The 23,491-nt window shown below is 37.3% G+C and overlaps 2 protein-coding genes across 4 annotated transcripts; one reads left to right on the forward strand and one right to left on the reverse strand.

Moving 5' to 3' along the window:
• Positions 1 to 4,334: 4,334 nt before the first annotated feature.
• Positions 4,335 to 22,981, forward strand: LOC110739654. Of its 3 annotated transcripts, none has more exons than XM_021920104.1 (7): positions 4,335 to 5,300; positions 5,481 to 5,661; positions 7,601 to 7,811; positions 9,314 to 14,087; positions 15,329 to 15,490; positions 15,581 to 16,746; positions 22,671 to 22,981. In XM_021920104.1, the coding sequence occupies exons 1-5, from the start codon at positions 5,248 to 5,250 to the stop codon at positions 15,354 to 15,356; spliced, it is 5,247 nt and encodes a 1,748-aa protein (XP_021775796.1). In that variant the 5' UTR covers positions 4,335 to 5,247; the 3' UTR covers positions 15,357 to 15,490; positions 15,581 to 16,746; positions 22,671 to 22,981. The 3 variants fall into 3 exon arrangements, with proteins under 3 accessions (XP_021775796.1, XP_021775797.1, XP_021775795.1); XM_021920105.1 differs by having other exon boundaries at positions 15,329 to 15,384; XM_021920103.1 differs by lacking the exons at positions 15,329 to 15,490; positions 15,581 to 16,746; positions 22,671 to 22,981 and adding an exon at positions 14,740 to 15,293.
• LOC110739611 (serine/threonine-protein phosphatase 7 long form homolog) lies at positions 17,431 to 20,999 on the reverse strand. The gene is made up of 7 exons (XM_021920061.1): positions 20,738 to 20,999; positions 19,992 to 20,089; positions 19,257 to 19,913; positions 19,027 to 19,166; positions 18,864 to 18,951; positions 18,332 to 18,766; positions 17,431 to 18,250 (listed from the first exon to the last, which is right to left on the reverse strand). The coding sequence occupies exons 2-7, from the start codon at positions 20,082 to 20,084 to the stop codon at positions 17,846 to 17,848; spliced, it is 1,818 nt and encodes a 605-aa protein (XP_021775753.1). The 5' UTR covers positions 20,085 to 20,089; positions 20,738 to 20,999; the 3' UTR covers positions 17,431 to 17,845.
• Positions 22,982 to 23,491: the final 510 nt, after the last annotated feature.

Below are 23,491 nucleotides of genomic sequence, written 5' to 3' on the forward strand. Positions count from 1 at the left end.
ACCCAAATCCCTCCAAGTTCGAGCTTACCTAAATCAATGGAAAAGGGAACTAACAAGCAAACGACAAAACACCTATCCTTTGGGGTTCACCATACCATTAATTTATATATTTTTCTTTAGGTTTTTTTCTTTAAAATTGGCGACGAAGCCGCCAAAAATGGTGTTGTTGGGATTGGGGGTTTTGTTTTGGTGTTGGTATTGGTGAGGATGATGTTTGTTGTGGTGTTTAGCGAAATCCACCATGATTGTTTGTTGAGGAAGGAAGAAGAAGGAAGGGAGGAAGGAGACGACAAGCTCACAGAGTTGAATAACTGTGCATGAATTACATCTACTTTCTCACATACAGTCAGCAAAGGGGTCCACTGTAATGTCTAAATAATTGCAGAATTGCCATTTGAGAAACAGACACCGTTTCTCAATTCAGAAACTAGGGATTCCTCTTATATGTTTATCTTCACGATAAACAAAATTTGTTTACACCGTGTTTTAGGGTATAATCATATAATATAAACGTCATTTGTTTTTTGGTAATTCAGCTGATTCGCCCTTTGGCTAATTCTGATTCGATGATCAATTTTGGGTGGTAAGGTTCGACCTATGACGCCTTTGTTGAATTAGCCGAGATGTGATTGGAATTCGTCTTTGTATCATCGAGACACCCAAACGGCCGCCCCGACAGATTAGCATTAGAGCTGAAGGATACTTTCTTTCTGGTTGGACTGAGTAGATCTCCAGTCCCTTCCTAATTGTTGTTGCGGGAGATCGAACATGCATTTCTCTCTACAAAGTGCAGTCCCAATCACCACTGCACCAACAACCAATTGGTATTTATTTATGTATTTAAATATTGGTAACTTTGTAAATTAAACAATAAGAGAAGTTAACAGAAGCTTCACTACGTTAATGGAAAATAGACAATTTGAAGAGGTTCAATGGAGATTTCGGAAACTTCAATGGAGAATTGAAACTCAAGGACAGCTTCAATTCAATGGATGAGGACAACACCCTTAATCTTTGGGTCGGGGTTAACTATACATTTTGTTTGTCCTTTTTTCTTAGGATTTTAGTTTTAATTTGGCGAAAATGATGGTAAACATGTATGTAAAGACGAAGAAGATGAAGATGTCGATGTTGTTGGAACTCGGAAATAATGGAGGAAATGGTGGTGTCGGCGAGGGATCGAGGGAGAAGATCGAATGAAGAAGGAGAAAGGAGCAACTTGCAAATTATCGACATTTGACAACTTGAAAAGTACAAAATAAAAGAAAATTAATATTGTTGCTAAAATTCACCTTTCAACTACTTGAAAAACGAAACTCGTTGATCTAAAAGATCAATAATGGGGGCACGCCCAAATCTACAATATGATTGTTACTCCTTAGTCTTTACAAGTATAGTTGACTGAATTGAAAAAAAAAAATTGGTAAGACTTGTCTCACTTAGACTATAAATAATGGTATTCCCTTTCTCCCAGAGATACAGTCAACATTTGTTCACATGCCAATGCACTAATTTGATATTATTTTTATATAATTTAATATTAATAAAAACTATAATAAATGTTATATTTTGAAAATTTATATTAATACTACCTATCTCGCAACATATTTTATGACAACATATGTTTTTATAATGTTTGTAAAAAAAATTAAAGTCAAAGTTAATAGATGAATAGTGAAAAAAGTCCAACGTCTCAATTATTCTGGGATAAAGGGAGTACTTCGTATGAGTCTATGACGACTCCACTCTATTAGGTATTCGTACTAAGGTTCTTCATTTTTGTAAAGAGTAATGCACTTAGAGTCAAAACAAGAACCTTCTAGGAATCGTAGGTTTTGAAGGATGAGAGGTTTCGATTCTGGGTAATAAAATTGATAACATGTTGCAACAGGTTTAGGTTCAAGTCTCAATTTTTTGGAACCGGAATCTATAGGGCACCTTGTTAGATTGTCAATATAGGTTCTAACACTTATATACCCGAACCTGAATCGAAACGCGATAAAAGATATTGCTTAAGCCAACTCATACAATAATTTCAAGCCAAATAAAAAGAGAGAAACTGGACATTAATGTCGGTCTAGACATTTTATGGGCCTACAAGAAATAATAAATAAAGCCCTTAATTTATTTTTTTTGGTTGGTAAGGAAAAGGGCCCCCTACCGGGTCAGAACCTCTCGTAGGTCCTCTCGGCCCGGGTTAGGCACTTTGGAAGTGGGGGGGGGGGGAGGAAGGGTAAGGAATCCCCACCTTCAAAGTGCCTCTAGTGGGTTTTAATCCCACAACCTCATGGTTATGAGATGCAAACCTTATCACTACATCAAGCTATACTTGGTAATAAAAGCCCCTAATTACAAAATACTTCGTATGATTTAATATATTTCATATATCATTCTCCGTATTAAAATTGAAGTGAAAAGGAAATCAGCAAACAAAAGCAACAGGTAAACCAACATATTGTACATATCCTCTATCAAATAATATATATCCTCCAACAAACTTTACGTACCTCTATTAAGTAACACATATCCTCCAACAAGTTGTACATATCTCCTATCAAATACTACATATTCTCCATCAAATACTACATATCCTTTGATAAACTGTACGTATTCTCTATCAACTAATACATATCCTCCACCAAATACTGCATCATATCCTCTAACAAACTGTACGTATCCTCTATCAAAGATAAATTGTACATGTCCTCTATCAAATATTACATGTCCTCTATCAAATACTACATATCCTATAACATACAATATATATCCTACAACAAACTATACGTATCCTCTATCAAATAACACATATCCTCCAACAAGTTGTACAAATCCTCTATCAAATACTACATATCCTATATCAAATACTACATATCATATATACTTGACCCACGAATTGTTTGGTGCGGCTAATACCTTTTTTTTTTTTTTTTTTAGTTGCAACACTTCTCTTTTCACGCTTGCCGATGCATGATTTCAATCGTTAATATTTTTAATTGCCAATGTGTAAAAATTATAAACATTTGATATTAAAATAGTATAAATCGAGACGAATCTAATAAGATCTCACATGACTATATTTTTGCTTATGTGTAAATCATCAAAGCTAGTCAAAGTAAACCACATAAATAGTATAAATGTCAAACTGTTGCAACTATAAAAAAAAAACGGAGGAAGTGTATTATATCCCCAGAAAATTTTTAAAAGCTGATGTATACCCGATTAAAAAGCTAATTTGTTCTTTAATGAGCATTTTACGAATATCAATATTTTTAATTAAAACTAATAAATTCTAATATATAAAAAAACAAATGTTATAATATTGTACATAATATATTGTTGGATTCGTTATAATGTTTACTTTCATAATATCAACTTTCCTATGATTTTTAATAACATATAATAAGATAAATTAATGATCAAAATCGTGTCTCGACATGCATTTTAATCAAACTATAACACTTATTTAAAAACGGAGTGCCTAAATGAAAAGGACTATTGGGCAACTTTGTAAGTAAATGAACTGTGTGTTTCACTGATAATTGTCCCTAATAAAAGGACTTTGGCGCCAGATCATCCCCCACTTCACTTCCATTTTTAGTTCTTCAATTGTTCATGATGGCCATTAACTCGGAAATTAGAAGCTTAATTTGGACATATTCTTAGCCTTTAACTATACGTATTCGGTTTTTTTTTTTAAAAAAAAAAACAAAAAAAAAAACTCTACATATTTGGTATAATGCAAGCTTATTTCTATCGGTATATACATTATATTTATATAAAGTTTCATAAAATAAAATTTTTATAATTTTTATTAATATTTAATTATATAATAAGGTCAAATTAGTGAATTAACATATGTGTAAAATTTAATTGTGTCAATTATTTTTGAGACTGAAAAAGTAATACATTACTCCGTACAAAATTTAGCAAATATTATGCACTAGGTTAGAACCCGTGCTGTGCACGGTTTATATAAAATCTATTTTTATAATTTGTAAATTTTTTAAAAACTAGATAAATATAAATAAGACTTATGCACATTGTACGAAAATATCTGTACTTTCAAAATTTTAGATTTTCATCAAAATTATGATATAATACCCGTTCAACGTCGCCTAATACGTATTTCAATGTGGGTTTCTATTTATTAGTGTGCTACTTAAAATTATTTCATTTTTTAAGGATAATTGATAGGTTGTAGTTGTAGTGTAGAAACTTCTAGTATTCAAATTTCAAAATTATTAAATATGATAGCTCCACAAAAAAAAACCCAAAAAAAAAAAAAAAAAAGATGACATCATCCTTGCATTTAGGCGGGAAAATTTTTACTATGAGAGTGACATGTGAACAGTGATGAAGTCAACAACATTTAGTTTTAGTAATAGTTAATAGATTTGTCGTTGGGTGTCTTGCTTTTATTATGGTAGTAAATGAGTTGTTGTTATCAATTATTTTTCAAGCATTGAGATTGAATAAGGAAATGAAAATTATCCAAGCAAGCATGTACAAGTAAAGCACAAACCCTATATATCCCCTAAAAAAAAAGATTGGCACCTACTCAAATATTTTTTTGTATTTTATTTTACGGGACAAAGAATAATTTCATAACATGTCAAATGCTAGGAATAAATCAACCTTAGACCTCAATTTACTTTAAACAAAAACAAAAAGTTACCATACTTCATACGAAATACTCCATATAAAATTTCCTTGGTTAACCAATTGACTGTTGATGCAGTGGTGATTGGAACTACACTTGGTAGGGAGCACCACATGTTCGATACCCCGTAACAACAATTGAGAGGAGATTAAAACCTAACCACCCATAACTGATCCCCGAATCCAGATTATCCTATAGGGTGAACCGGCCCAACTGGGTGGAACACAAAAAAAAATAAAATTACCTTGGTTAAAAAATAAAGAGCAAGACCAATTGACAAACCCTATATAGCAAGAGTTTAAAAACTAGTAGTTCAATTAACTACTTGAAATCTATAAGTTCTTGACAAGATCATAGGGTTCAAATCACCCTACACTTATTTGTAATTTATACTCGTATTGCCATAGCAATCTAGCAGATCATTCGACGAAAATACAGTTAACAACGGAGTAAAATCTATAGGAGTCAATTTGTAAGTCAATTCAATACGTTGGAAAAAGTGAGAAAGATCAACTCGAATTTATTTACTCTACTTTGAAGTATTAATTAAAGACCTTGGCAAAAATCCTGCTTAGGAAGACGAAAGAATGACTAGAAGACGACCAAATGCACCAATCAATGATCAAAAAGCATGCAAAAGGTCAATTTCCTCTTTTCCTGTACACAATTTTCCTTCTTCCTTAAGTTTATTTGTTCTTTGCTTTTAAATAACCCTTTTTTCTCTGTTTATTTTCTATGGTTTTTAATTTTAATGGTACATTTCTTTAAGTTGTTAAATAAACATAATTCTGAGATTTTGTTGTGTGTGAAATTTGCAAAGGAGGAAACAAAATTCTGGTACAATGGAGGTTGCAAAGCAACATATAGAAGAAATTAGAAAAAATACGTTCGAAATTGGTGTGAGAAAAAACCCTCTAAGGCAAATGTTACGAGAAGCTGTTAAGAATCTCTCTGCTGCTCTTTACTCTAAGGATGTCCATTTTTTAATGGAACTTATTCAGGTTTATTTCTTCTTACTTCTATTTTTTGTTAAAATTTATTACTTTAATGCATTTGTATTTGATGAGTACTCCAATTTGACCCTCCGTCGCTAAAAGTTCTTTCTGTTTGACGGTTATTATCTCACAAAAAAAATTGGAATAGGAATAGCTTTTAGAGACGGATGAAGTTATTTTTTGTAACTTTTATAATCGAGTTGAATTTTAGTTCTTAAACAAGATTGCAAGTGGTTCATATTGGTAGTTAACTTGAAATGAGACATTTCTTGTAAATTTACATTCTTTTTGGTAGCCATTCTATTGTGAACATTTGAAAAAGTGTATGACCCGACTACATTACTGTGATCATATGTTAGTTAGATATATTAGTATAATTTAGGGAGTACTTTATTATCTTCACATTTTTGCTATTCATTTTTCAGTGTTGAATTATAAGTGAATGGAGGAAGTATAATTTAGGGAGTACTCCTCTTATTCAATGTTTTGTCTCACCTATTAATGGCACACTAGGTTGGCTAAGACTTTGTTCTCTTTCGCCTGAAATAAGTTGATCTGCTCTTAATTTATAAAGATTTAGTCCGTTGGTATACTATGACAATTTATAAGAAAATGTATCATGTGAGATCTTGTCATGTTCGTCTTAATGTGTATATATCAATGTCTAATATATTTAATTTTTACTAGTATGTAAATATTGATGGTCTATGAGGATTTGGTTTGAATTTTTCTTGTTTTGCTTGATTATAACAAGAATAAACGATTAATTTCTAATACTCTTGCAAAATTAAGAGAACTTAACCTAAGACGGGCTTGAGTGGTTAAATGTGAATTAAAGATTGAAAGTGAGTCAAGAGAGTAAACTAGTGATAGAAAGATTAGTTATTGCGAAAGTACATGATTGATATGAAATACTAGCACTTCTGAGTAAAAAATGCAGCATTTTTTTTTTCCTTATATATGCAGCTGGAGTTTGATGATATTCTTGTATCAGCTTGTTTTATGTTCTGGTTTTCTTAGTTTACTTTGTTTGCTTTTGTTATGGACGACTTGGTGCAATTATTAGTCTGTGAAGTTGAGTGAAATAATCATAGTAGATTAGCTTAGATTACATTATAGTTACTAGATTTAGCATAAGTAGTGCGAAGTTGGGACTTTTGGGGATTTTAAAAATACTGTTAACTCTTGTATAGTTGCTAAGAATTGAGTATATAATCTTGAATAGGATCTTAAAGCTTCTTAGAGTTCTTTCATATGTAGGAATGAAAAAGTTTTGTGCAAGAACCAAGAAAGCTAGCTAATTTTCTGTCATTGCTTAGAGTTTTTAATTGTAATGAATAGGTGCCAATATGTTGCAATGTGGCATCGAAACAACTGTGCATTATAATGTATATACTTGTACAAATTAAAGGTCTTGGTTTTAGAGAGTGGGTTATTACTGCTTTATTTATCTTGATCCTGGCTTTTGCTTCTGAAACTTGTAATATTATGTTTATGTTGGGAATCTTGGGATGGTAAATGTTACATTACCTAAACAATGCTATAAAGTTTTTTTTTTTTCTCTGATTTGATTACATTATAATGGTTCTTATAACTTCTAAATTACAATTGATTTTTACCTCTATGCATGCATAAAAGGAGCTTGTTTGCTAATCCGTAGATGTTCTAGGATTAAAAGTATATAACCTGTGTTTGTACATATTACGATTAGCCAAGATTTAGTGTATGTAATTGACATACATTAGAGCATTTGACAAATGTCTTAGCTGCATTATGTATTGTTGTTGTATTAGTATCTTGTCAATTTGGATACGATGAGCACTTTGGAGCTAAAGCTTGAACTTTAGCTTAACTGATGTCTGATGTAACTGAACCCTATTATCTTATGAGCACTTATTTGATAACATCGAAAGAGGATATTTACCAAGAGTATTTTGTTATGCAGAATGCTGAAGATAATGAGTATCCACCAGGAGTTGATCCAACCTTGGAGTTCTTGATAACTTCTCGGGATATAACAGCCACAGGAGCTCCTGCTACATTGTTGATTTTCAATAATGAGAAGGGATTTTCTAAGGGAAATATGGAATCCATTTGCAGTGTCGGTACTTCTACCAAGGCTGGCAAACGTAAAAGCGGTTATATTGGAGAAAAAGGTTCGTCTATTCAAACTTGTAGATTGTAATGTGCCCCCATTATATTTTGGATAATTCTCAATCATTCTGGCTATGAATGTCAAATGTGGCTGTGATTGCATAAATTTTTTTTATTTGTTTAACGTGAATTTTTATTCAATCAATCAATCAGTCAAAGCCTTAATCCCATAGTCACCTGTTTAACGTGAATTTTTCATTGTAGCCTCAAAATATATTTTTTCTCAATGGAGACTACTCTGCATGCTATTGAACAATATATTTTCTTTTTAAAACTAAAGCAAGCTAATACCTTACTTGTTAGGAAATTAGTAACTACTGTTTGAATGTGTTTTATTTTTGTTATCTTGAGATCAACCCTTAAACTGTATGCGGAACATAGCATTTATAATAGGAAATTCATGTATGAAAGACCCTTTTATGTTAAACATGTTACAAAAAAGCATTCACAATCTATCAACTGTTAAATTTTTTGTAAAGGGATCAAGGGAGTGATAATAATATTCGGTTCAGAGGTGTAGTCAGATACAGTTCATGTGATGTACACTGTAGCTGCAGTTTCTATCAGCCCAATGATATTGAAATATAAACTCGTAAGCGTCATAGTTCAATCCCACACCCCAAAGGTAGATAGTAACTTAAGTGCGGAGGGTTAAGCTTAGCTCAACTGTGAAAACACCATCATTTTCACGGTCTACAACATCCGAGTATTCCATAATTTAGTTGATTTCAGTGAGCATCAGAAATAAAATTTGAGCTTTAACTCATAAATATGGTTTGAAGTCATATTTTTCTTGTATAAATCAAGATAATGTCTGCATCAAGTGCCTCCAAATAAATAAGCCACTAATAGCCCTTTTGGTGTACATGACTATAATTGCTATGAGCTCATATATAACTTTGTAATATGTCCCACGGAAAAGTCCATGGTAATGCTTTTCCTCCTCAAAGTATGTGATTTTCTTTTAGTTTCCATTACCGCTCAATGCCACCTCTAAATGGCAAATGATTGATGATGCAAATTTACGAAGAGAAGCACATACTCTGGAATACAATTGCATCAACATGAACATTAGCATAGGAAAAACCTTGCAGTTTTCTTTTTTACAAAGTCATTATTTTTGCCATTATTTCTTAAAGCTTACGCTTACCAAACACTATTCCTGCTCGGATTGAAACAATTACAAGTAAAACGCAATTAGGCTACTGTAAATGGTTTTTTTTTTTTTTTTTTTTTTTTTTTGTAGATTTCTGTTGAGCAATCACAGAGTATTGATACAGAAATAGTGTATACTGTCAAGGCCTTTTTTCTAATTTTGTATAGCTTACTGTAACTATGTATCTACAAAATAGTTGAGAATATTAGCCTTTTATTCGTATTTGTTCAACCTTTTTGCCACATTAATATCAGAAGCTAAACAAATTGGACTATGTTTGAATATCCTTTACATCATTATCAAGGCCCCTATCATTAATGAAATCGATTTTGTGGTTTTTTGTCACAGGCATTGGGTTCAAGAGCGTGTTTCTATTAACAGCTCATCCCTATATTTTCAGTAACGGCTATCAAATCCGTTTCAGTGAAGCACCATGTCCTCAATGTGATGTAGCCTACATAGTACCTGAATGGGTTGAATATCCCTCTGTCGCTGATATCCAGCAAGTGTATGGCTGTAATAGAGTCCTTCCAACTACTACACTGATATTGCCTTTGAAGGGTGATAAAGTGAAAGCTGTGAAGGAGCAGCTTTCAAGTCTCCATCCCGAGTTACTCTTGTTTCTCTCAAAAATCAAGCGTCTTTCAGTGAAAGAGCACAGTGAGGATCCAAAACTTAACACCATACGAGCTGTTTCCATTTCTACAGAAAGGGACTTGAAGTCAAAGAAGGATATTGATGCTGAGTCATATACAGTTCATTTGATGGCAGAAGAAGAAGGTAGTCCTGGCAGCGAAGGTGAATGTGGCTACTATATGTGGAGGCAGAAGTTTCGTGTCAAGGATGAAAACAAGGTTGAAAAGAGGAAGGAACTCGAGGAGTGGTCTATTACATTAGCCTTTCCATTTGGCGAGCGTCTGAATAGAGGAATGATCTCTCCTGGAATCTATGCATATCTTCCCACTGAGACAGTTACAAATTTGCCTTTCATAATTCAGGCAGATTTCCTTCTCCCATCATCTCGAGAAACTATTTTGTGGGATGATATATGGAACCAAGGGATTCTTGACTGCATTCCTGCTGCTTTTGTCAATGCATTTGTTTCTCTTGTCAAGACGAGGGAAGATGCGCCTACCTCTTCTCTGGCATCCATGTTTGCTTTCTTGCCAGTTAAAGACGCGTGTCACCCAAAGTTAGATGCAATCAGGAATTCAATCAAAGAGAGACTGCTTCTGGAAAATATTATTCCATCTGAGTCTCATTGTTTACAAAATTTTTTCCATAAACCTCAAGAAGTTGCCCGGTTAAACCAATCTTTCTGGAAGATATTGTTGAAGGCAAAGCAAAAAGGGATGAAATTGCACAATCTTTCATCTCTAGGAAAGCATATATTGCATTCTTCTTTCGATTTAGACAGGTACAACGATGCACTTAGCTTCCTTGGTGTGAAGCGCGTTGACACAGAGTGGTACCCAAAGTGCATCCAGAGTTGTAATCTTGTCATGGGAGTTGGGGAAGAGATCTATGTTGAGTTGCTTCAATTTCTTGCGCAGTATTGGTCGAGTTTTGCTACGACTAATATGCGAAGTATACCCCTACTGAAGTATGTAGGTGATTCTAGGGATGTATCTCTTCTTAGCATAAATGAAGCTACTCAGACAAGTGGTCTACGTTTGTGTCGATCACAGGATGCAAAACATATTTCATGGATGATAGACTGGAGCAAAGAATTCAGATCTGCTGCAGGACTAGTTTTCTTACCTGAGAAAACGCAAACGGCCATCTTAGGAGTGAAAGATGTACTTACCTGGTTGAATGACTATGTGAAAGTTAATACTTTTCGCATGGATGAATTTGCAAAAGAGCTTCACTACTCATTAGTCGGAAACAACTGCAGAATGGTGTTTGTTTTTGCACATTTTCTACATCACACATCTTCCAATGGATTTTTGGATGAGCTGCAGTTACGACATTTAAGTGATTCAATGCCACTAGTGAACAATTTTAGAGGTGTATCTGTGAGAAGAAAGGGTGTACTTGTTCCTGCCAATGGGAGCAAATGGGTGAATCTGATAGGTGGTTCCAATTCTTGGAGGGATCAAGATTATGTGGTACTATCTGATGAATATTTGCATTCTGCGCGATATGCTGGTTATTTTACTCCGGAAAAGAAACTGATGGAGCTCCTCAAAAGATATGCCGGTGCCTCTGATATTCCTGACGCATGTCCTCCAGATGCTGCCTTCCCTACTGTAAATGGGCCATTGAACAAAGAAAATGTTTTCTTGATGTTGGACTGGATTAAGAAGATAAGATATAAGGGAATCAGAATGCCTGATAATTTTCTGAATTGCATCAAGAATGGAAGCTGGTTGAGGGTAACAATGAGCGGTCATCCTGTTTACAAACCTCCTAATCAATCATTTTTTTCGAGTTCATCATGGGGGAGTCTGCTGCAGAATGGCTCCGAAATGGTTGATATTCCCTTGGTTGATCAGCAATTCTATAACTATAAATTGAATGAGTATCAAGAGGAGCTAAAAGCAATTGGGGTGATGTTTGATTATGGTCAAGCATGTAAATTCATCGGGAATCATCTCATGGCTCTGGCTGCTTGTTCTAATCTGACTAGAACCAAGGTTATTGCGCTGCTTAAATTTATACAATATCTGAGAGAGAAAATGTTGTCGGTGGATGAGATTGTCAACGCCATAAAAAATGTGAGATGGGTAAAGACCTCATGTGGTGAAAGGTCCCCGGTTGAAACTGTTCTCTTCGATAAAAGCTGGACATCTGCTTCGGTATTCAGTCAGATTACCTTTCTTGACGAAGAGTATTATGGGTGCAGTATTCACGAATACAAGGCTGAGCTTGAACTACTTGGTATTACTGTGGGTTTCAAGGGAAAGCATCAGATTGTGCTTAACCATCTTAAATCTTCAGTAAGCTGGAGCACTCTAATGCCTGCCAATCTCATTTTTGCTCTCAAGTGCATCAAAAAGTGTCCTCATGCATCAGAAAAACTTGTGACTACAATGAAAGATTCTGCATGCTTGCGCACAAGTGTCGGCTTCAAGTATCCCCGTGAATGTTACTTGTTTGATCTTAAATGGGGATGTATCTTACAGATATTTGAGGGTTTCCCATACATTGACAGCAGCTTATATGGGGACAAAATATTCAAGTACAAAGAAGCATTGCAGAAAATTGGAGTGGTGGTTGATTTTGATGGTGCAACTAAGGCGTTTTCTGTAGAGTTTAAGCAACTAGCAACAATTCAACAGATTACTGCAGATAATATTCTCAAATTCCTTTCGTGTTATAAAAAGTTGAAGTTTACACAGTTCACCCTTAATGCTGATCTCAGTGCATGTATTCAAGATTCTAAATGGTTAAGAACTCGCCTTGGTGACCACAGGTCACCCAAGGATTGCATTTTGTATGATTCAGATTGGCATCCAATCTCTGGGATTACGCTGCTTCCTTTTATTGATGACAGGGAGAGCTGCTATGGAGAAGGCATACACGAATTCAGAGATGAGCTGAAGAGCATGGGTGTAGTGACTGATTTCAAGGAAGGCTTACAATTTGTTTTCTCTCATTTCTTTTTACCTCAAAATCCAAGTGAAATTACTCCTGCATGTGTCTTGTCATTGCTCGAATGCATTAAAAACTTCCTGAAACCCCTGCCAAAGGATTTTTTGAATCAGATTTACCAGACCAAGTGGTTGAAGACCACTAATGGTTATATGTCCTCAATTGAGTGCATGCTATTTGATCCGAAGAAAAAGTCTTCATTGCAGCGATGTGATGGTCCTTTCATTGATGAAGAGTACTATGGGGCAAATATTTTGTCTTATAAAAGCGAGCTTGCAGAAATTGGAGTTATAATTGATCTGTCTAGCAATGTTGCAAACTCACTACTTGCATATCACAGCAAGTCCCTTCATGAGTTTGCTAAGATTGAGCGTATCTATGAATTCCTGAGTGAAGCTGACTGGAAGCCTGAAAAAGGCGCTCCTGTGCAAATTTGGATCCCGACAAGCTCTGATGACGGTGTGTGGGTTGCTCCGGAGGAATGTGTTCTGCATGATGATAACCATCTGTTCAGCTCTAGGTTGCATGTTCTGGATCAGAAGAATTATAAGCCAAAGCTGTTTACTTTCTTCTGTAAAGCCTTTAATGTCAAAAGCAGGCCCTCAACTGATGATTACTGTAAGCTTTGGATGGAATGGGAAAATTCGAGGCGTGTGATATCATATGATGAGTGTTGTGCCTTTTGGGTCCATGTTATTAGGCACTGGAACAAAGATACCAAGAAAGTATTTTCTGAAAGTGTGTCTAAAATCCCTGCAGATTCCTGTGGCTCGGGTGATATTCTGTTGCTTAATAAGCAGGACATTTTCCTCCCTAATGATCTCTTATTGAAAGATCTTTTTGAAATGTCTTCTCCATACTCTTTCTTTGTCTGGTGTCCTGCAAGAAACCATCCCTCGATTCCTCAAGCTTTACTTTTTGATACATACTCCAAGGTCGGAGTAAGGAAGATATCAGATTCTGTTAAAATATCAGAGTTGTCTGCTGTGGATCATGGAGAACTGACGGAGGCGGAATTGAAGGATGCTTTTATTGTGAAGGGGCTGGTAATGATCATTTTAGGATTTCTCTCTGACCCCTCACTGAATCTAGACACAAAACGGAGGCATGAAGCTGTTAAAAAGCTCCTCAATGTCAAAGTCTTTGTGACTCCAAACCCTATTACTAGAACCTACAGCTTAATGATGAGTTCAGGTAGTGATGTCACAGCTAGCATGCGTCAAATGGTGCGCTGGGAGAGAGATACTTCTGAGTTTTTCGCCCAGAAACTCGACAGATCAGGTGCAGGTGCACGTAAGGCTGTTGTAGAATATGCAATAACGTTCTCTCAAGTGGTATCTGAAGGGTTGCTTTGGGATAAGGAGGATAAGATTCATCCACTTTCCGAGCTCATAAAGTTTGGATTCTTGATGGACTTTGATGAGGATGCTGTTACTTATTTCATGAAGTCGAAAAATTTGCAGATCTTTCCTGAGGATGAAGAGTTCATATCCTCTGCCTTCCCTTCTCTGATACAGTATCGTAGGTAATATGTTTCCCTTTAGTTATTTAATACTAAATCTGTTTTTATATTATTACTTGTATTACTACTTTGTTAGTTGGTGAGTTTCTGTGCTGCCGTTGCTCTTGATTTTCTGCTAGCATCAGTACTATTAACTTTTTTTGTTAATTTATCTAATACTTGTAGAACTTTCGATCTGCAGTGTTTTTCATAGAAGGGTATAAAAATGATTAATCAAACAGGATCAGAACATCAGATATTAATCCTGTAAATTTAAATACATTATATACGCTTTTCATCTCATATTGCTACCCGTGAAGTCATCTTTGTTTTCGTTACATGTTTTCTAGCAATTGGCTGACATTTGGTTTTAGATTGTTATTAAGGGTTTGTTCTCTTCAACGGCATGCCATCTTTTGATGGAATGATGGACTGCCTGTCAAACTCTTTCATAGGAATCATGTACTAATTGGTCTTACTTGAACTTAAATATCCGTAAATTTAATTATTAAGGTGAAATAAAAATGTATCTGTTTCCAAGATATTTTGAGCTTCATCTGTTCATCACTATTTGCTAAATAAATCCACTGCATGTCAGAGCGATTATTTATGTTTCTATTTCCCCCTTCAAGGCTGCAATGGCAGCTTACTAACATAGTGTAATGCACCAAGCCAGACCACCCATTGTGCACACCTACAGCAGGAGGGGACAACAGCAGAGGGGTGTTCACAACACACAACAGCAGCTAGCAACAGAGTAGTAAGGCTGCAGGGCATCCTTGTCTTGTATTAGCTTTATTTTGGCAGCTTATGGAAGAGGACAAAGTAGTTGTTGTAGCAATTAAGGCTTATGACACATAGATTAGTAGAGTATGTTAAATAGCAAGAAGGAAGTAGTGAGAATTCATTTAGAAATTTGTATTGGCATATTGGATAGTGATGGCCTAAAGCCATTAGTTTGTAACCTTGAAAGCCTTTGGCTATTATCAATCAACCTTCCAACTGCCTTCTTCCGTTCTTTCTCTATTTTCTTATCTTAATTCCTGACTTGAGCATGTGCAACGGACTGCGTGTTAGCAATGGACACATAGTAACATTCAACATTCCAACGGTCTGGGTTGGTGCACATAGACACATAGTAACATTCAACATTGTTAGCTTCTACAGTTTTTTTGTCATCAATTGCTCTTTTTTCTGGATTACAATGTTTTCCTCGAAAGGGAACAACATACTGATATTTGGTAATCTGTGTTTGATGTACTCAGAAGATCAGGTGTAAATCAACGAGTATGAAGATTGCTGATTCTGCTGTGAACATCAGGTGTACTTATTAGAGGATGGAACTTAAAGCTGCCTTAGTTTTCTTATGTTCTCTACCTGTCTATTACATTACTTTGGTTCTTCGTGAAAAGGCAAACGTCTTTCAAGTAATTCTTTCACATTTTACAAATTAGAGGTTGTAGATTTTAGTGCCTTTGTGCAATTGAATCTGATTAACTTTGTGACTTGCCTTTCAGGAACTTCCGTGAGGGTGAATATATCATGCTGAACCTGAGTTCGACAGTCAGTCCATTAAGATCATCGGAGTGTTCTTTGTTAGCGTTATCATCATGTCATGTGTGCAAATGTCCTAGTAAAGTTTCTAAGAACAGAGCTGTTATACAATATCAAGCTGATGTTTTTCTGGGCCAGCTGATTTCCTTTGCTGTTTAAGTTGTAAAATAGTAGAAGTAATGAAACTTCATGGCAGCTTTGTCGTCTTGCTGAGTTCAAATGCTTAAAAACTTTATTTTTGAAAATAATAAATGTTTAATATTTACATATTTAATTTTGGTAACATGAAATTTGGAGTCATAGTTGATAACCAAATTTGTATATCATCAGTGCTGACTCTGCTGAGTATACTTGGGGAGTCGGCGTAAGGTGAAACCGTGAAAGGCTTACAACGACTGTTATTGTATCCTACTTGTTTGATCGAGGGGCAATACTAGACAGCATGTTGGGCTTACTGCAGAAGTACTCCGATGATAAGGTTGGCTGAGCAACAAAACTTCTAGCCATTTAATTAGTGCAAGTGGTCAATCTTGACTCTTATTTCCTCCTCTACTCTCCCCTACCTTCAACTTCCATGGATCCATCATGATTCATGAAGTAAGCCCGACATCCTGTCTAGTACCATCACCGAAAGAATAGAAGCAGCGAAAAACTGAGAAAGCAACACAAAATAAGACAGTCGAACAGACAAGGTATGGGAAATAGCCATGGTATGGGAATGATGTATTAGAATTCATTCTGAAAGATGTTCATAGTAGTAGTGTAAACACTCCTAAACACACCCAGCAGAACCTTTCTCCGCCATTTTCATCTTCCTTCGCCATTCACCATTTTCATCTTCAGACCCATTTTATCTTCGGATATTCGTTACTCTTCAATTTTCTTGCTAATTATCCAAACCTTGTTCATTCGAGTTTTAGTCTTCTCCAAAAGCCTAACCCTTAATCACACGCACCCTAGCTCACACTTGCTCTTGCTCCACCGTCTAGGGTCACATGGCTTGCCGGAAACACCAGGAGTCGCCTCCTATTGCGCCTCTAGCCGGCAATAACAGCCGCCAACCACTGCCAACAAGACCAGACGAAAAACCCTGACCGACCCCATTAATGGTTGACCGCTACTAAGCTAGGTATATCATATTTCTTTTGATTGTTTTATGCAAATATTAGTTTGAATATGCTTTGTGTAATTGTGTTTATTGTTTGCTATATTGTCAAATTCTATATAGTAATAAGGTGTTGTTTACATTGGAATCCCTATTTCAATTATACTTTTATTATTTCGTTAATAAGTATTTTTGCATTAGTTTGTTTAATTTCAATAGCTTCATTTACGATATGATATATGAGTAGTAGTAGTTCTTAGGATTTTGATTTTACCACGAAAGTAGCAGTAGAGCTTTATCTGCACATATGGTAAGGATTATGTCCTTCCTAATCGGAAACTGAAATCTAGCATAATGATCAGAAATTGAAGTTCGGAACTGAAGATCAGAACTGATGAATTTCAGAACCGAAGATCAGACCTGAACATCAAAACTTATATATTTGCACATATGGTTATGTGAGATCAAAATTCAATGATATTTATACATGTGAGATAGTGTTATAAGTTTATAGAACGTTTTTCCAATTTGAGCTCTAAACGTAAACTAATGACAAAAATGGTTGCGTGGCAAAACTATTTACCAAACTAAGCTTCCAGGGTAAATCGCTGTCTCGGACAGCGTTTTACCCCTGGTTTTTTTTTTAAAAAAAATTCAACTACAACTATTTTATATGTTCAACATAAAGCGCTGTCTCAGACAGCGCTTTATGCTTGAACATAAAACGCTGTCTCAGACAGCGCTTTATGCTTGAACATAAAGCGCTGTCTCAGACAGCGCTTTTCTGCTGGAAACAGCAACCAGCATCCAGGCAGAAAACAAGCTTCAGCAAACAGCTTGCATGCTGCAGTCCTCCAACAGCCACCACAACAGCCAGCTCCACAGCCCTACCCCACCACCGTCGACCACCAACTCCGCCACTCCCCACCACGTACCACCACCATATTCTGGGAGTTCCGTCAACTTTAAGCACTGCAAAAAACTCGAAACAGCCCAACAACAGTCCAACCACCAAATTAACTTCAAAGCACACACGGAGTCATTCAAAAAAGATTTATTATATTAATTTCATAAGTGTTATGTACATCATTACACAAAATAACAGGGAATACAACAGATAATACTAGCCCGACTCATTTATTCGGGGTAAAGGTCCTGCCTCCTGAGTGTCGGCCCTCCGTCTGACACGTCGCCGCCTGTAATGAGTGACGGTGGTGAATGGGTCTCGGGGCGGTGGGGGAGTCAGCTGACTGGACGAGGGGTCCTCCTGGGTACCAGAGGGCGCAGTACTGTGGATGTTGTAATCCTCTGCGTGTCTGGGTGACGTAGGATCACATCCACCGCTGCTCTGGCCGAGATCGAACTGTGAGTTGCCATCATGACCGCCCCGCCGGTGGGCGAGATGAGCGTGACCATATCTCCGTAAGGTAGCGACGCCCATATCTCGCACCTGCTCGACCTGGGCTCTAGTGGGTCCGCACTCAAGGGAGACTGATAGCGCATCAACCATCGCCACCATATCCGCCGCCTGCAGTAATCATCGATCAGTCAGATCTATGGCATACAAATATGGAAATTGTTGAAAAGGAGTAGAAAAATAATAACTCACATATCCGCTAATGATGTCATATGCTGGATGGTAATGTGTGGATGGTGGTGCGTAGCTGGGGTTGATGAAGCGTCGTGTGATACGCCTGTACCACACCATGTACGGATCGTCGGGATCCATAGCCCCCTGCATTAGATCACCTCCAACGATGAACTCCAACCGTTGCTCCCATAGCTGAAGGAAACGCCAATGCTCCAGCGCCCAGCTGGTCTCCCCCTTTCCCCGACGATCAATGCCGTGAAGCTGTACACTAGTGTCACACCCCTGTGGGATAGTCTGGCGTAGTCCAAACTGCCTCATGACTCGGTCGGGCAGGTGACTCTCCACAACCTCGAAACAGATCAGGGGGACCCTAGCACGCCACTCCGCCTGATGGTCTAGCAGATGTGGAGGCATGGCATCTACCAAGTCAGGTACATACGGGTCCCATGTCACCTGTAAATACACATCAACAGTAATATTATGGATATGTTAGTTCGCAACAAGTACAATGTTAAAACAAAAAAGCTAAAACTGTATTTTAAATTGTTACCTGGTCCTCGGTGAGTCGGTCTAGGGCGTCTCGGTAATACGGAAGACCCCTCGCCGCATGAGCATGTGTCAGCCTGGGTACCACCCACATAATATCGAACAATGTTTCAGTTAACAACCCCGCGCATTAAATAAAGCCTAACTCAATGAAAGTTGTATCGAACCTGCAACCATATGCCTCATCCGGTGTAGGGAGCGGGGGAGCATCGTACGCCTGGTACTGGTCGTCCTGGTCCTGCTCCCCCCGACGGTGTATCGCAGGTCTGCCTGGTCTGCCTACATGGATATGCTCCCAAGCCCAGAACTGGCACACAGAGACACAAAACTAGCTTCAGTATGAAATATGTAAGTGCGTGGTGAAATAGTTTTTTTGGTACAGAAATAAGTGAGGTACCTGGAGGACAATCAGGGGACCTCCAATCTCGTTAGCACCTACGTGGGATGCTCTGCACAGCTGGCGATACAACGTCGCCAGACAGGCGCTACCCCAGCTGTAGCCTCGGATATGATCCCAGTCGTGGTCCAACAGCTGCACGTAAATGAGCTGGAGATGGATCCCGCTCTTATTCCCGAACAACACGCCCGAGATGAGGAAGAACAAGTACGCCCGGGCGTATCTCTGAACCTGGGCGTCATCAGCCCCCGGTGGTAGCTCACGGAAAGTCTCACGGACCCAGCCGGTCCTCAACCCGGATCCCCTAATATCGGCGGGACCTGGCTGGACACCAAGTACCCGACCAACCAAACCGACGGGATCGACTAACGCGTGTCCTGTCACCGCAGACCCATGTACTGGAAGGCGCGTAAGAATCGCCACGTCCCGTAACGTAACGGTCGTCTCACCAACAGGTAGGTGGAAGGAGTGCGTCTCCTGTCTCCACCTCTCCGCGAGCGCAGTGACAAGCGCTCGATCGATCTCCCTATACGCCATACGGTGAAAACCACCTAAACCGACAAACTCGACGTACGCCAAAACGCGAGGATCGATTCCCCACCCCACCATGAACCTGGTGGTGTAATGCCTGCAAACGAGCTGCTTTGCCGGATCAACCTGTTAGAAAGAAATTAAGATCATATACCATATAAACTCAACAAGCTGTAGTCCATGAACAAACAAATGCAATATTACCGTCTGATCCCATACGGCAACGCTGCGGTGTGTGCCCTGTAGTGTAAGCACAGAAGGGTCAACGGGTCCAGGCGTACGATCTTCACCGTCCATCGTATCTGTTCACATGCAATTTAACAAATCCCAACAGAGTTAACGCATTAGCAATTAACCAAAATGTTAACGATCAAATGTTCCAAATGTTATTAAATCAAAATGTTCCAAATGTTATTAAATCAAAATTTTCTATTACAAAATAATTCCTCCATCTACGATTACAACGAATTTCAGTTAACTACATTTTGTGACGCCATATTCTACATAACCAAAACACATTTTAGGATTATCGAAATCTAGAGCGAGGTAAATTATCAACACTGAAATAAGACTCTTCTCACCAATAACAACTTCACTTTCAACAACTTCACCAATTTCAACAATTTCATGAACAATTTGAATTATTTCAACAATTTCAACCTAAACTATTTCAATAATTTCAACAATTTCATCTCTTCTCACCAATTTCAACCATTAACAACTTCAACATTTTCACCATCATCAACTTCACCAATGTCATGAACAATTTCAATAACAATGTACCACATCACCATCAATAATTATCAACAATGTACCACATTTTCATTAATAATTAGCAACAATTACATGCAATTGACATGAATTAACAACAAGTAAGAGCAATTACATACAATTCACAATAATTAACCACAATAACTATGCAATTACACTCAATTCAGTTTAGGGCTAACCACGAAATTGAGTGAGTGAGTGTGAGAGGGAGGAGGGCAGCAGCAAGGTGGCGGCAGCAGCGGTGGCGCAAGGGTGGGCGGCGGCGGCAATGCGGGTGTTTGAGTACGGTCGTGGTTTAGTGTGAGAGGGAGGAGGGAAAGCGTTGAGGTTGAGGTTGAGTTCTTGCGCATTCTGCTGAAGTGAACATGCTGATATATGGCCATGAAACGCTGTCCCGGACAGCGTTTCATTTAAAAAAAAAACAGGGCATAAAACGCTGTCTCGGACAGCGTTTTACCCATTGAATTTTTTTTTAAAAAAACCCAAGGATAAAACGCTGTCCGAGACAGCGTTTTATGCCCTACTGAATTTAAAAAAATACAGAAGGTAAAACGCTGTCTGGGACAGCGTTTACCAGTTGAATTTTTTTTAAAAAAAAAACCAGGGGTAAAACGCTGTCCGAGACAGCGATTTACCCTGGAAGCTTAGTTTGGTAAATAGTTTTGCCACGCAACCATTTTTGTCAATAGTTTACGTTTAGAGCTCAAATTGGTAAAACGTTCAAGTTTATAATTATTATTGCTAGTCTTTATGTTAGATTAGTGATATAACTTTGGCTTCATACTAGGTAACTTTAGTGATAAAACTTTGGCTTCATACTAGGTAACTTTACTGTTGATTGTTGATTGTTGATTTAAGCAGATGAAGAATTTAGTTTATTTGTGGGTCCTACTTATAAGCTAGCAAGCTACTTTGTTACTTAATTTGATGAGATTTGCAATTCACCACCAGCTTTGGTACTAAAAGATGCATATTAGGTACTAATAGATGTAGTAAGAAAAAGTTTGCTCTATAATATGAAAAATTTCGGTCTATAATCTGAAAAAAATTCCCTCCTAATATCATCGGCAGCAGCCCTGCCTGCAGTGACAGAGGCAGCAGCCCTGCCTGCGGTGGCAGAGACAGCAGGGCAGAGGCAGCAGCCCTGCCTACAGTGGCAGAGGCAGCAGCCTGCCTATAGTGGCAGAGGCAGCAGCCCTGTCTGCAGTGGCAGAGGCAACGTTAGCAGCTTGCGTTTTCGGTTCCTATCCCCCTCTTTTAGTTTTGGTTGTGTTGTTTATTGCGTTGTTACAGTGTCCTCGTGAACCTGCATACACAAAGTATTGTGGGTTCTTTGTTTGTCGATATGCTAGATATTACAACTACATGTCATTTAAATTGGTATTATCAACTTATGCAATTAATATCTGCAATTTGCTAACTGCTATAAGGTTCTGTGGTAATGAATTAGGGCATTAATGGAGGCCCTTCGTTTTGTGCTATTAGAATATTAGTTGTGTGTTTGTTTGTTGCTTACTACTCCATATAATTCTTGCATTATTTTCATTGCTAGATCCTTAATTATATGCTGTGAGATATAACTGTAAAGGGGGTGTTTGGAATGGTTAGAATGGGAGTGGAAATGTGAAAGGAGTGAAAGTTCTGGTTTATTCCTTCATGTTTTTGGCATTAGAGTAATGATATATTCTTTGAAAAGCGGAGAGTGTAATTTTCCTCCCACCTTCTCTCTCTGCCAGTTTTATCTCTGCTTCCCTTTTCTTTTCTATATACTGATCTTTAGTTCTGATTTTTAAGTTTGATTTTAGGTCTGATTTTCATTTCTGAATCAGTCTTGAAATTCAGTTTGGAATGAATTTTTCTGATCCCTATGGAATTTCATTTTAAGATTTCAATTCTGAATTCCAGATCTGAATTAGTCATGATTTTCAGTTCTGAAATTTCTGTTCTTCAGTTCTGATTTTCAGGTTTGAACTAACTTTGAAATTCTAATGCTTTTTGATGGGTTACGAAGGATATCAGTCAACTATATAAATACCTTATGTTAGACAACAGTTCTTATTTAATGGCATATGTTATTTCAATACTCTTATTTAATGACATATGTTGTTGCAGGTCTTTCCCCAGGATCCTTGTACATATTCTTCGGAAGACATTGATGAAATAAGACTTATGGATTAAATATGTTCTTGATCATGAGCCAGTTGAAGAAGCTTAGTGATTGATGGATGGGCTTAATGATGAATGAGCTGAGCGTGAGTATGAGATTAGCTTAGTGTTAATCATTATACTTGTAAATCTCTACTTTTGTATTTTGTTTTTGAATATTAGTAATGTAAATTTTGGGTTATAATTCTATTGCGAAGAATTAATATATATAGGATCATATGAGAAGACCTCTTATGGTGAGAAGGGTGAGAAGCAATCTCAGCCATCAATTCTTGATATTTTGCGGTCAGGATTATAACTTGATTGTTAGTCACTTAAAGCTCTAAATAGTGTGTTTGGATATTAAAAAGGGAAGGAAAAGAAGGGGAGGGAGGGGAAGAGAAGGTGAAGGGAGGGAAGAAAGATAGTTTTCCTTCCAAATCTTTCCATTGATGGAGAGATGAATTTCTTACAATTTAATCCCTCCATTTCTCTCCCCTCCAATTCCCTTCCTTTCTCATTTGTTATCCAAATAAAAGATAACCAATCCCTTCATTTCCCTCCATTTCCTCCAATCTAAACACACTTAAAGTAAAAACGAAAAGCTACTGCACGATGATTTTTATTTCGTTTTCTGGCCAAGCAAGCCTCTATCTCCCTAGTTTTCTCAGCTAAACTCTCAACATTTAATCCATTAACATAGCTTCTAATTTGTTCCAATTAATTGTATAAGATTTCGCCCCCACCTCTTCACAAGTATGATTTCTTTCTCCTCCAATAACCCTTTA

Source organism: Chenopodium quinoa, unplaced genomic scaffold, assembly GCF_001683475.1.
Source record: "Chenopodium quinoa cultivar QQ74 unplaced genomic scaffold, ASM168347v1, whole genome shotgun sequence".
NCBI classification, from domain to species: domain Eukaryota; kingdom Viridiplantae; phylum Streptophyta; class Magnoliopsida; order Caryophyllales; family Amaranthaceae; genus Chenopodium; species Chenopodium quinoa.